Source organism: Gopherus evgoodei, chromosome 6 (genome assembly GCF_007399415.2).
Source record: "Gopherus evgoodei ecotype Sinaloan lineage chromosome 6, rGopEvg1_v1.p, whole genome shotgun sequence".
Taxonomy (NCBI): Eukaryota; Metazoa; Chordata; order Testudines; family Testudinidae; genus Gopherus; species Gopherus evgoodei.
Genome location: NC_044327.1, coordinates 43,104,075 through 43,116,405, shown reverse-complemented (window position 1 = coordinate 43,116,405; position 12,331 = coordinate 43,104,075). Strand labels below are relative to the sequence as shown.

Below are 12,331 nucleotides of genomic sequence, written 5' to 3'. Positions count from 1 at the left end.
CCTAGCTCCCCATTTTCCCTAGTTCTCAGGGATGCCCCCCCTTTTTTGTGCTTAGCCCAAAGGGAGGTGGTAGTACAGCAGGTTCGAGATATTTTTGGGCACAACCTTCCACCATCATCACCCACCTGAGCTACCTTCAGTACGCTGAAATATTTGCATTTGAACCTCCTCCATTAACCCACCTTCCCTGGGACTGGGCAAGAGCACTTGAAGGGGGATGCTCAGTATTGGCGTGTGGGGAGAGATCTGCCCTTCTGGCACCCCGATGACACTTTACCCCCTGCCCCTCACATCCCCACACCAGTGAGATGCTGTACTCCTCTGGTTCCTGCCCGCCCCCCCTACCTCCCTTTACCAGGTCTCTCAGGTCACCATGCTACCATAGCCCTCTGGTGCTCTCCAGTTGCTGGGCCTCTCCTTGGACTGCTGACCTGTTGTGTGGAGCCCAGGCAAGCAGTAGGGGCTGGATGGCAGTGGGAGGCAGGGGACACCAAAATACAAATTTGCCCTGAGCACTATTTTCCTTAATGCCGGCCCTGGTGCTCTGAATATGGTTTTTGAAGTGAGAGTTGACAGGCGGGGTTCTAACAGGTTTGTCTAGTGGGCAAGAGTAAGAAAAGCAACTGGGTTGCTAATTGACTTCTCCTTTGATAGAAAAATATTTCTTTTTGCTTAACACCACAGTTAAATTTTCATGGCTATGGCAGAGTTAATGCCCTTCCCTTGTGTTTCTCAGCTGCCTGAGAGACTGCCCTACACAGAGGTCTCCAGTGTCACTGTAAGACTTGAACATGGCAACTTACATTCAGCAGCACAATGCAAACAGTAAGCAAGAGCCGACCCATTTAAAATACACCCCTCCGTCAGGTTATTTTGCTATGAAATGACTGCTGTGCTGAATAGCAGCCCTTGATGGCATCAATCTTCCTTAACATCATTACTTCCTCTAAAGAGATGACCACTTTCCCCATTTTAAGCCCTATATGAAGGCTTACAAATAACAGTTCTAGCTTTCAGATCATTGCCCTCATTCCTATTTTAACCCCTCATATGATTTGTCTTATGTGAAAAGAATGTTCCCAGTGAACTAAAACAATGAAACCACTTGATTTTGGCTATAGCTAATTTAGAGTCAGATTCTGCTATTCTTACTAATAGGGCGTTAGATAGACCTTGTTATGCAAATAATCCCATTGATTTCAAATGATGTTCTCATGGAATAAATGACTACTGAATGTGACCTTGGGTGACAGAATTAGATCCTCAGTATGTACATAATTCTATCAAGAGGATCAATGTATACTCATATCCCCATTTATTATGATTTTATCAATATTGAAACAAATTCAAATACTTGTCTTACTATTATATTTTCAAAACTACTGGAAGACCTATTGATAAAATCTTGAGCATGAACATGCCCTGTTAGGTAACCATGTCCTTTCCCTTCTAATTGGGCAGGGATGGTGTTCTTAGCCTCTATTTGCCACATGCTGGGAATGGGCACCAATGGATGGATCACTTGATGGTTACCTGTTCATTCCTGCGGAAGCACCTGGCATTGGCCACTATCAGAAGACAGGCTACTGGGCTAGATGGACCTTTGGTCTGACCCATTATGGCTGTTCTTATGTTCCTCTCACTCCATTTTGGCTGTTTTTCAGAACTTTATTTTAACTTAGATCTAAACCACAACTAACCCATATTGTTCTTAACACACTAATAGAAGATATTCACATTAAACACTGTTGTTCATATAAAATGCATTTAGTTTACAGCTGCATTCTTAAGCAGATTTTTGCATTAAAATGAGCTTAGAAATCTATCACAAACATTTACCCAAACTTACTCACCAGTTCTTTGCCATTAGGAAGGATATTAATGGAAAAAACAAAACCAAAAAGAATTAAGTCAACATTTTTATCACACCTGAAGTTACTCGCTCTGAGCAAGTACACTTTTGCAAGGCTGCATTACAAAATAATATTGGCAAATCGAACCATGAACTATATGTTATAGCACAAATAATGTCCAAAAACCTAAGCAACACATTGTTTATATGTGAAAGCAACTGATGTAGCTATAGCAGGTACATATTATCTGTGTCCGCTCCATGTTTAAAAACCTAATACTTAACCTATTTCTGCACAGCAAATACATTGCCTTTTCCCCCTTCTACATCTGTTTAATTTTTGAGGCAAGAGTCATCCTGCCTATTGCTGAGTAGCAGCCACTGCACGGGAACAGACTCAGTTGTCTTTGGTTTGGCCATGGTGGGTCATTATTGTAGGATGTGTTTTGGGCATGGCATTACAGCCCTGAGTCAGCTGTACAACTCAGAGTCTCTGGCTGGCTAATTCAGCAAGCGCCATCGATACTGGCATCACACATAAAAACCAAGTGCATTGCTGCTGTAATAATGAGCATAAGCAAAAAGAAGCTGAGAAGAAACTGTAGTAAAATAGATCTGTAATTTTTTTAAAAGACAAAAGCTTGAGAGTTGCTTTCAGTATTTTCTTATTCCTTTTAGAGCTGCTGCTTTATCTTTATTTGACTTGGGTGATCCGTTGTAATAGTATTTTCTCGGCTTTCCCCTTGAGCTCCTCTGTCCCTTTATAGTCCCTGAAGTATTAATTGTATCTAGGCCTTGGTAAATAACACTGGTCTACAATTTTTGAGAAGTCGTCTGCTTCAGAGATAAAATGTGATATTTATTATGTATTTTGATGTGCTGAATTCAAATATGACAATTAAAACAACAGATTGGCTACTGTTTCTAAAATATTTAAGTTTTTACATTTTATGTCTATGTATATTGTGTAGATAGTAGAGTTTTAATCATAAATTGTAAACCTAGGTCTTTTCATGTATTTATGGTTGCTTTACATGATAATATTTCACCTGTCCTGTTTATGTAACACTTTAAAAATCAGCAAAAGGGTTATATAAATAAAATTTATTATGAAACAAAAGGCAAAAAACTATTATGTACATAGTTTAGTCCTATTCAGTGTCTACTCAGCGCTTCTTGGCTTGTCTCTTGTATTCATTAAATGGAGCATCTCTTGTCACTGTCCAGCAATAGTCTGCAAGCATTGATGGGCTCCATTTGCCCTGATAGCCTGCCAGGAGATTCCACTGCTGTAATCTGGAGCCCAACAGCTCTGCCTTACTCTTGGGGAGTTCCAAATCCCCAACAAGGTCATTCAGTTCACCTTGTGTTATGAGGTGTGGTTCAGAGGAGGAGGATGGGAGAAAATGTGGGTCCTGTGACATTGATGGTTCAGGACCAGAAGTTTCATCCTCCTCCTCTTCCTCATCTGACTCAAGTGAGAATGATTCTGGTGCATCAGGAACTGGCAGTCCTTCTCCATAGGGTACTGGGCATATAGCTGATGGAATGTTTGGATAATGCACAGTCCACTTTTTCTTCTTTGACACACCTTTCCCAAGTGGAGGCACCATGCAGAAGTAACAATTGCTGGTATGATCTGTTGGCTCTCTCCAAATCATTGGCACTGCAAAAGGCATAGATTTCCCTATCCTGTTCAACCACTGGCGAAGATTTGTTGCACAAGTGTTGCAGCATATGTGTGGGGACCACCTCTCGTCCTGATCTCTAATTTTGCAGCCAAAATAAAGGTGATAGGCTTTCTTAACCATAGTGGTTAGAGTGCGCTTTTGTGATGCAAAAGTCACTTCACCACAAACATAGCAGAAGTTATCTGCACTGTTCACACAAGTACGAGGCCTCTCTGCTCACTTTGGCTAAACAGAAATGTGTCCCTTTGCAAAATCAAACTCTGACAAATAAGAGAGCACCACACTGTATGATTTCTAGAGCTGATATAGGGCAATTTCTTCAGCAGAGTGATGTAAGCTTCGTTATGATTGCATCATCCATGACTTCTAGGAATAACATGATGCAATTCATATCATGTATGATGCAATACCAGCTTCAGATTGCATCATTCATTGTTTTGCCTAAAAAGCAAATGCTGTCCAAACCCAGTCATAGATTTATTAATAGATCCAGTCAAAGATGTATTTTAGTCATTTCTGGTTTAAATTGAGATCTCTTCCCTTTATAACTCACCATTCCCAAGTCAAGGGTCGTATATACTGCCCCAATAGCATATCTTAAAAACTAGAGCCAATCAACAATTTTAAGCATCATTTTCGTTCTCAGTGAACCACAATTAGTAAAGTTGGACTACATTTATTTCAGAAGCATTTTGGCTGTAGAGCAGTGTAATGGGTTGGGCCTTCTCCACAGCACTTGGATATTTTCTTCCTGGTTCTTCGTGTAAAGTTAATCTTGCTTCTTTCCTTCCTTACAGCTGTATATTCATAGGCCTTCAGTTTGCTGTAATAGTCTGAGAATTTATTGTAGAGGATGGAGATGGGCATTCCATTCAGAATTATTCCAAAAGCAATGCAGAGGAAAGCAAACAGGCACCCGAGGTGAGTTTCTGGACACATATCACCATAGCCCACTGTAGAGATGCTGACCTATAGGCAAATCAATAGTAATTCATTATCCAAACAGAGGAGTGCACATACCTTTCTTTAATCTAGCCAGCTGGGGCTTCAGCTTCTCAATACAGTTAAGATATTTTGAACACTTGTATAACTAAAAACCTGAATTATTACACACTGGCTCTACATTGTCCACCCCCACCCCCACCCCCAGGTACCATCCCTAAGCGTAAAAGCTATCCTTAAATAATTAAACCCACTATTGTCATTAGGAAGTCCTCCGGAATCTGCTGTGTGCTGCAGACAGCACCCCTGAGCCAACCACAGGCAGGTCTGCATAGATGGTCCAAGGGAGTGGACACAGATGCGTTAGGTCCAAGGGAGTGGACACAGATTTATGACCTGACCCATCCAGTAACCCCACCACTCTCTGAGACTAGCTGCAGTAGAGGCTGGGTTGAAGCTGCATGGCAGCTGTGTGCCCTTACCCTGTTTTTAAGGAATGGACTGGTCCTCACCCCACCCACATTCACTTCAGCCCAATAACTTGGGGGTGAAGTGTGTGTGCGTGTGTGCGTGCTGACTTTTACCTTTACCTGTCTGGTGAATGAAGTGGTAAATATGGTGAAGAACAGGGCCCAGACTGGTGTGTGTCCTTTAGCAGTGAAATACATTTTAAAACACTTGCCTCTGGGAAGAACAGTCCATCAGCTCATTTTAATATGGACTTTTTTTAAAATAAGGAGACTAAGGAAGTGTGTAAATAATGAAGAGCCTTTTCAACTGCTTAAAAGTTTGTTTTGTTTGAAGTGTATGTCAGCAAGTGAGTGATTATCTTTCCTGCTCTCGTTCTGCCATGTTACAGGCACAGAGGGGATGGTGGATGAGTGCATAGGACTGCCCTAGTTGTTTTAACTGAAGTTTTGGTACTGGGAAACCTTTTGACATCCGATCTTAGTGACAACGCTAGCTGTTTCAGTTGAAATCATTTTTAAAGTTCAGGAAATAAATTTTTTGCCATTACCATATTCTGTGAAAGTTGAATCCTGCCATCGCTTTATCCATATCTCGTCTGAGATGTTAATGAATGCCCCCCCTTCATTCAGTAGCATATTTTTCCTGCTTTACCATACACCGATGGTGGAGGTGTTATGCTGGCTTTTATACTGACATGAAATACTGCAACAGTTAGAACTGCATCAAGCGCCCCAATAACATTTGGTCTAGCATAGATCCCAAGCAGGCATTACCAGTCTACATCTACTACATACAGTGTGTGTGTGTGTGTGTGTGTGTGTGTGTGTGTGTGTGTGTGTGTGTGTGTGAGAGAGAGAGAGAATAATAAACATGCTAGCAGAAATGGCTAAAACAGGAAGGTGTAGTCCCAGACCAGTGCTCTTGTGATGAAAGCACTGAATTAATTTTTGAACATTATGGCAGGCAGTGTGCCAGCCTCTCACCATTTAGACAGAATGTTATTTCAAATGAATGAAACAGTAGCTTACATAGATTCATAGACTTTAGGACTGGAAGGGACCTCAAGAGGCCATCGAGTCCAGTCCCCTGCCCTTATGGCAGGACCAAATACTGTCTAGACCATCCCTCATAGACATTTATTAATCTACTCTTAAATATCTCCAGAGATAGAGATTCCACAACCTCCCTAGGCAATTTATTCCAGTGTTTAACTACCCTGACAGTTAGGAACTTTTTCCTAACGTCCAACCTAAATCTCCCTTGCTGCAGTTTAAGCCTATTGCTTCTTGTTCTATCCTTAGAGGCTAAGGTGAACAAGTTTTCTCCCTCCTCCTGATGACACCCTTTCAGATACCTGAAAACTGCTATCATGTCCCCTCTCAGTCTTCTCTTTTCCAAACTAAATAAACCCAATTCTTTCAGCATTCCTTCATAGGTCATGTTCTCAAGACCTTTAATCATTCTTGTTGCTCTTCTCTGGACCCTCTCCAATTTCTCCACATCTTTCTTGAAATGCAGTGCCCAGAATTGGACACAATACTCCAGTTGAGGCCTAACCAGTGCAGAATAGAGCGGAAGAATGACTTCTCGTATCTTGTTTACAACACACCTGTTAATGCATCCCAGAATCACGTTTGCTTTTTTTGCAACAGTATCACACTGTTGACTCATATTTAGCTTGTGGTCCACTATGACCGCTAGATCTCTTTCTTCCATACTCCTTCCTAGACAGTCTCTTCCCCTTCTGTATGTGTGAAATTCATTGTTCCTTCCTAAGTGGAGCATTTTACATTTGTCTTTATTGAACTTCATCCGGTTTACCTCAGACCATTTCTCCAATTTGTACAGATCATTTTGAATTTTGACCCTGTCCTCCAAAGCAGTTGCAATATCTCCCAGTTTGGTATCGTCTGCAAACTTAATAAACGTACTTTCTATGCCAACATCTAAGTCGTTGATGAAGATATTGAACAGAGCCGGTCCCAAAACAGACCCCTGCCGAACCCCACTTGTTATACCTTTCCAGCAGGATTGGGAGCCATTAATAACTACTCTCTGAGTACGGTTATCCATGGGGCTGCACCTGGTGCTTCCTGTACCAGAAAAAGCATTAGGCATTTGGTTTAACGGCACTTCAGTCACTGGAATTGAATGATCCTACGGATCAATATCTTCAAATACTGAGTTGAAAGCAAGATACATATCTACCATAGCCCCTACAAGATTATTATCCTGTGCTAAGGGTCTAGTCCTCTTACATTCACTCTTGTCTTATGCATGAGAATTTTGAGGAAATAATCATTTGTGTGTGTGACTGACGAAACTATCCACTATTTAACTTATCTGAATCTCTTAAATTTTTCCTATAATGCATGGGGGTAAAAGACAGCCAAGCCACATAATTAGTATTTGCACATTAAAGACAGACCTACAAACCCTTGCTTTTATGTGCTAGATTTTTCTGTTGGTAGCTGGAGTGATGCAAAGGGGCTGGAAAGGAGCTTGGTCTCCCCTGCAAGAACTTCCACAGCTGGGAGAGAGTCAGAAAAGAGTGCACGGCTGTAGCCCACAGTCTGGGGAGTCTGTCAGGGATGTGGCCAGCACACTTGCGGTTTGGCTATTCTCAGCTGACCCATGGCTCCTTAGAGGCCAGAGTCAGCTGCTGTAAAAAGGAGTAGCCCTAAGGATGCACTGGGGCTAGGACTGGCCCTAGAATCAGGGAACTGGAAGCAGATCCTTTGCACCCCTTCTCCCCACAACTGCTCCTCCCAGACAATACTGGCTGCAACTGAGATTTGAGCCCTTTGTTCCTTCAGCACTAGCCATATTACCATGCGGTCTATTTCTCACTCTAGGCTGACAATCTAGCATGTACCATGCTGTCCTGTCACAGCTATCATAGAGTAACAATAGAGCTGAGGCCTTCTCGCTCTTTCATTCTGCAGAGCACTTTGCAAAGGAACAATCTCTTCCTCCCCAGCCCCCTGCTTGCTCGGGGGAACGAGAGAGCAAACCGGAAAAGGAGACCAGCTTCGCCGCGGTTTGCTCTCGCGTTCCCGGAACCACCCAGCAAACCGCAGGGAAGGAGACCTGCTTGCTCGGGGTTCGGGGAACGAGAGAGCAAACCGGGAAAGGAGACCAGCTTCGCCGCGGTTTGCTCTCGCGTTCCCCGAACCACCCTGCAAACCGTAGGGAAGGAGACCTGCTTGCTCGGGGGTTCCGGGAATGCGAGAGCAAACCGGGAAAGGAGACCAGCTTCGCCGCGGTTTGCTCTCGCGTTCCCGGAACCACCCTGCAAACCGCAGGGAAGGAGACCTGCTTGCTCGGGGTTCGGGGAACGAGAGAGCAAACCGGGGAAGGAGACCAGCTTCGCCGCGGTTTGCTCTCGCGTTCCCCGAACCACCCTGCAAACCGCAGGGAAGGAGACCTGCTTGCTCGGGGTTCGGGGAACGCGAGAGCAAACCGGGAAAGGAGACCAGCTTCGCCGCGGTTTGCTCTCGCGTTCCCCGAACCACCCTGCAAACCGCAGGGAAGGAGACCTGCTTGCTCGGGGTTCGGGGAACGAGAGAGCAAACCGGGAAAGGAGACCAGTTTGATTACCAGAGGCTTCCTCGGTGATGCTGGGATACCTGCTTATTCCACGGAGGTCAAGAAAAGCGCTGGTAAGTGTCTATACTTGATTACCAGCGCTGGATCACCAGCGCTGGATCCTCTACACCCGAGACAAAACGGGAGTACGGCCAGCGCTGCAAACAGGGAGTTGCAGCGCTGGTGGTGCCCTGCAGATGTGTACACCTTCAAAGTTGCAGCGCTGTAACTCCCTCACCAGCGCTGCAACTTTCTGATGTAGACAAGCCCTGAGTCCCTGCATGTTTAATTCTGTGGCTGAGAAGAAAGGCTCTGTGGGCCAGTGCTAATGCATTGGCTCTCCTAGCTTGGCTTTTAGGAGTACTCAGTCAACACCTAGGAGTAAAGTCAGTGGTGGTGCTGTAGCCTTTGCAGGTCACTGTTAAGGAGAGAACAATCATTTTGGCATCTCTGTTTTCTGAGACAATAATGTTAGTGCTCTGTAAGGGTTCTGTGTGACTGTATTACTCTGTGGAGGTGGCACAGATTTGGGATTGGAATCCTTTCCTACACTTCAGAAGTTTGATCCCCCACCTCAGGAAAATGAAAGCAATCATGCCAGCCTTCAACCCTGCAGTGATAGTAGGGCAGTATGTGGAAACCCTGTACTGCCTCATGTCCGTGCAAATGGGCCCTGGCTCAGCCTAAGACAGTGCGTCCCAAATTTTGGGAAATGCTGTGCAACAGACTGAAGTCCTCTGTTTAGTCACAAGTACAGCACAGGCAATGGCTGTGAAAGGTTCCCCATGCAGACTTGCCCCTGTGCCTCAGACCTGATCCACAAGGGTAAATGCTAAAGATGGAAAGGTTCCTCAGGTTCCAGATCTCAGGCTTCTCAGCGAAGACCACCAGCAACCATGCCACTGGTGATTTTGCAATATAAACCTCTGCCCACACTAGGAACTAGCCTGAGACCACCTACTCATTCCTCCTAAACAGCCATGAAATGTCATGTCACCAACTTCCTGTCACTACTGACCTATACTAGATTGAAACTAGTGACCTAGATACAAAAGGCTCTGTATCCAATTACCAATCCCTTGAACCATTCAGACCCCACCTGATCTATTTTTGTCTGCCACTGGTATTGTATAAATAACCAAATGCCATTTTGAGTATATTGTAGAGATGCCACCTACTGTTGGACAACTGCCCATTATAAAAAATTTTATGAGGCCAGGCATCTGCAGCTACTTCAACTGCCATAAAGTTGGAGGATTTAAATGTTGAGCAATGAAATCAGAACAAGCTTTTGTCATGCTGGGTCAGCACAGCACAGCACAGCCTTTTACAAACTCCCCCAAAAAAGGGAAAAAAAACCCTATACAATATATTTATGATGGCACAGACCCACTTCTCTGCAATGCTGACACTAGAAAGAAATCATACACTTCCCCCACTCCTATACAAGTCCTCCTCCTTTCTTTAATGAGCAGCAGTGGAAGCAGGAGTGTGTGGCATAGCCACCGACTTCCAGCTCTGCTTCACTGATTATCCCCTGATGCAGTAACTGATGTAAGCTTGCAGCAGAGGTGTGTGTGTGTGTGTGTGTGTGTGTGAGAGAGAGAGAGAGAGCACATGTCCTGTAAAAGCAAAGCTCAGAATTCAGAACAGATGTTCACAAATCTGGGCCGGCTCTCCTGTTTTCAAGACAGGCAGCAACTCTAGCAGGAGAGGGAGCGATGGCTACCTGGCAAAGTGCAATGCATTTACTTACAGCAGCCCACCACCATGCATGGGGGATGCTGGTGAAGTTGGTACTGGAGACGTCGTGCTCCACAGAGTAGACCATGGCGGAGAAGGCAAAGATGCCCATGGCAATGAAGAGCAAGAGGCAGCCCACTTGTTGGTAGCACTGGCGCAGGGTAAAGCCGAAGGCGCGCAGGCCTGTGGAGTGCCGGGCCAGCTTGAGGATGCGGAAGATCCGCATCAGGCGCATGATGCGCAGCACTTGTCCTACTTTGCTCACGCGTCCCACCTTCTCAATGTCATGCTCGTGCTGAGAGCCCCGGCCCCGAGGCTGGTCGTCGTCGGCAAAGCACTCCAGCAGCAGCTGGAGGTAAAGTGGGAGGATGGCAAGGAGATCCACGGCATTGAGGGGGCTGCTCACGAAGCGGCGCAGGTCTGGGGTGGAGACTAGCCGCAGCAGATACTCCAGGGTGAAGAAGGCGATGCACAGTGTCTCAACATGCTCCAGCATAGGGCGACTCTCTCCGTTTTTCCTGTCCACCTGCTGCATCTCCTCCACGGTGTTGAGAGCCAGTGCCACCACAGAGATGAGTACAAAAAGGCTGGAAGCCACCCCCATAGCCTTGGCGCTGACAGAGGAGAAGGGCTTCTCCATTAGGTTCCAGAGGCGCCAGCGCTGGGGGCCATAGTAGCGCATGTGGTGGAAGAGCTGCTCACTCTCCTGGGACTCTGCTTGAGCACGCAGTTCCCGCTGCACCTTCAGCTGCTCGCTCAGCTCGTCACGCCGCTCCTCGAAGCAGATGCGGCAGCAGCGCGGCGTATATTTGAGCCGCACCCCCCAGTAGCTCAGCTCCTCCAGGAAGCTGAGTGGGCACTGCTCATCTCGCACCCGCAGCACCCCAGAGGCATAGAAGTTGTAGACCAGCTGGAAGACAGCAGGGTCCCGATCAAAGAAGTACTCATCCCCCTGAACCGCATAGTCATCGCACAGACCCAGCTGGCGACTGCGATCGGTGGAAGTGGCCAAGCGGCCCAGACGGGTCTTGGGGTAGACGGCCACTGCCTGGTAGGTGAGGCGGTAACTTTTGCCACCTACATTTATGTTCAGCATGGAAGAAGCAGATGCTGCTGTTCTGGAGGAGAAGGCAGGGGGGTTGGGAAAGGGTGTCGAGAACTTGCTTCCCTCCTGAAAGGAATTTTGCTGCTGCCTTTCATCTTCCTCCTCTTCTTCCTCCTCCTCATCCACATAATAGTAGTAGTTCCCCTCAGTTCCCACAGGCAGCACAGCCTGAGAGGCCCATGTAGCAGTAGCAGAAACCCCACTCTTCATCTGTGAGCACATTATTTCTTTCTCCTCTCCCGCATTGGTTTCTTCGGGAACAATATTTGTTGCAGCTCCTTCCCTTCCTTTACGGTCTGAGAATGGGAACGGTCTCCTTTGGTTGAACTTCAACATGATGCTTCTCTCTCTCCCTCCTCTCCTTCCTTTGCCTCCACCTGACTGAGGAACTAACACCAGGCCCCACTGCCCCCAGCACTGACACAAACAATGCTTCTTTCTTTCCCTCTGGAGCATCAAACACAGCTGCAGTTTCACATTTCTCTACTGTCCAGCCACCGTTCCAGTTGTTGTTAAAGCTCAGGCTGGGATACAGACACATGGGGACTGCTGTTGACAGCTTTAATCTTGCTGACAGGGAAGGTCTGAGTGCTTAGAGAAGGGGATTTAAAGGCTATTATCCTGTTTCAGCCCCGGCTCCCTGAGTCTGTGACGTGAATGATTATGAATCCATAAATCTGTGGATAATCAGGAGAAAAAGACAGAGTTTTATTGCTAATAAAAAAAAGGGCATTTCCCAACCCCCAGTTTGTATGTGCACAGGATATTCTGAACCTGAAGAAGGGAGGTAATGGGGAAACAGGGAACAGTATTGATGCCTTTCATCAGACACAGCTACAGATTGTCTGAATGTTCCATAATAGTAATAAAAATAATTCATCATTAATACGTTGACCTTATTTAGTGATTGTCTCCCATAGCTCTTAAAGCTCTTTGCAA

General features: G+C 45.7%; 1 protein-coding gene across 1 annotated transcript; it reads right to left on the bottom strand.

The window, feature by feature from the left end:
• Positions 1-2,383: 2,383 nt before the first annotated feature.
• Positions 2,384-11,728, bottom strand: KCNV2 (potassium voltage-gated channel modifier subfamily V member 2). The gene is made up of 3 exons (XM_030566988.1): positions 10,274-11,728; positions 4,241-4,512; positions 2,384-2,411 (listed from the first exon to the last, which is right to left on the bottom strand). Exons 1-3 carry the CDS (start codon positions 11,726-11,728, stop codon positions 2,384-2,386), a joined length of 1,755 nt encoding a protein of 584 aa, XP_030422848.1.
• Positions 11,729-12,331: the final 603 nt, after the last annotated feature.

Excerpts from the sequence above, each read along its gene's own strand:
- KCNV2 (XM_030566988.1), bottom strand. The coding sequence starts at position 11,728 with ATGTTGAAGTTCAACCAAAGGAGACCGTTCCCATTCTCAGACCGTAAA. Across the intron at positions 4,513-10,273 it reads AATGCATTGCACTTTGCCAG|GTCAGCATCTCTACAGTGGG; the intron begins GTAGCCATCGCT and ends ATTTGCCTATAG. Across the intron at positions 2,412-4,240 it reads ACCCATTACACTGCTCTACA|CAGCAATGCACTTGGTTTTT; the intron begins GCCAAAATGCTT and ends TCATTATTACAG.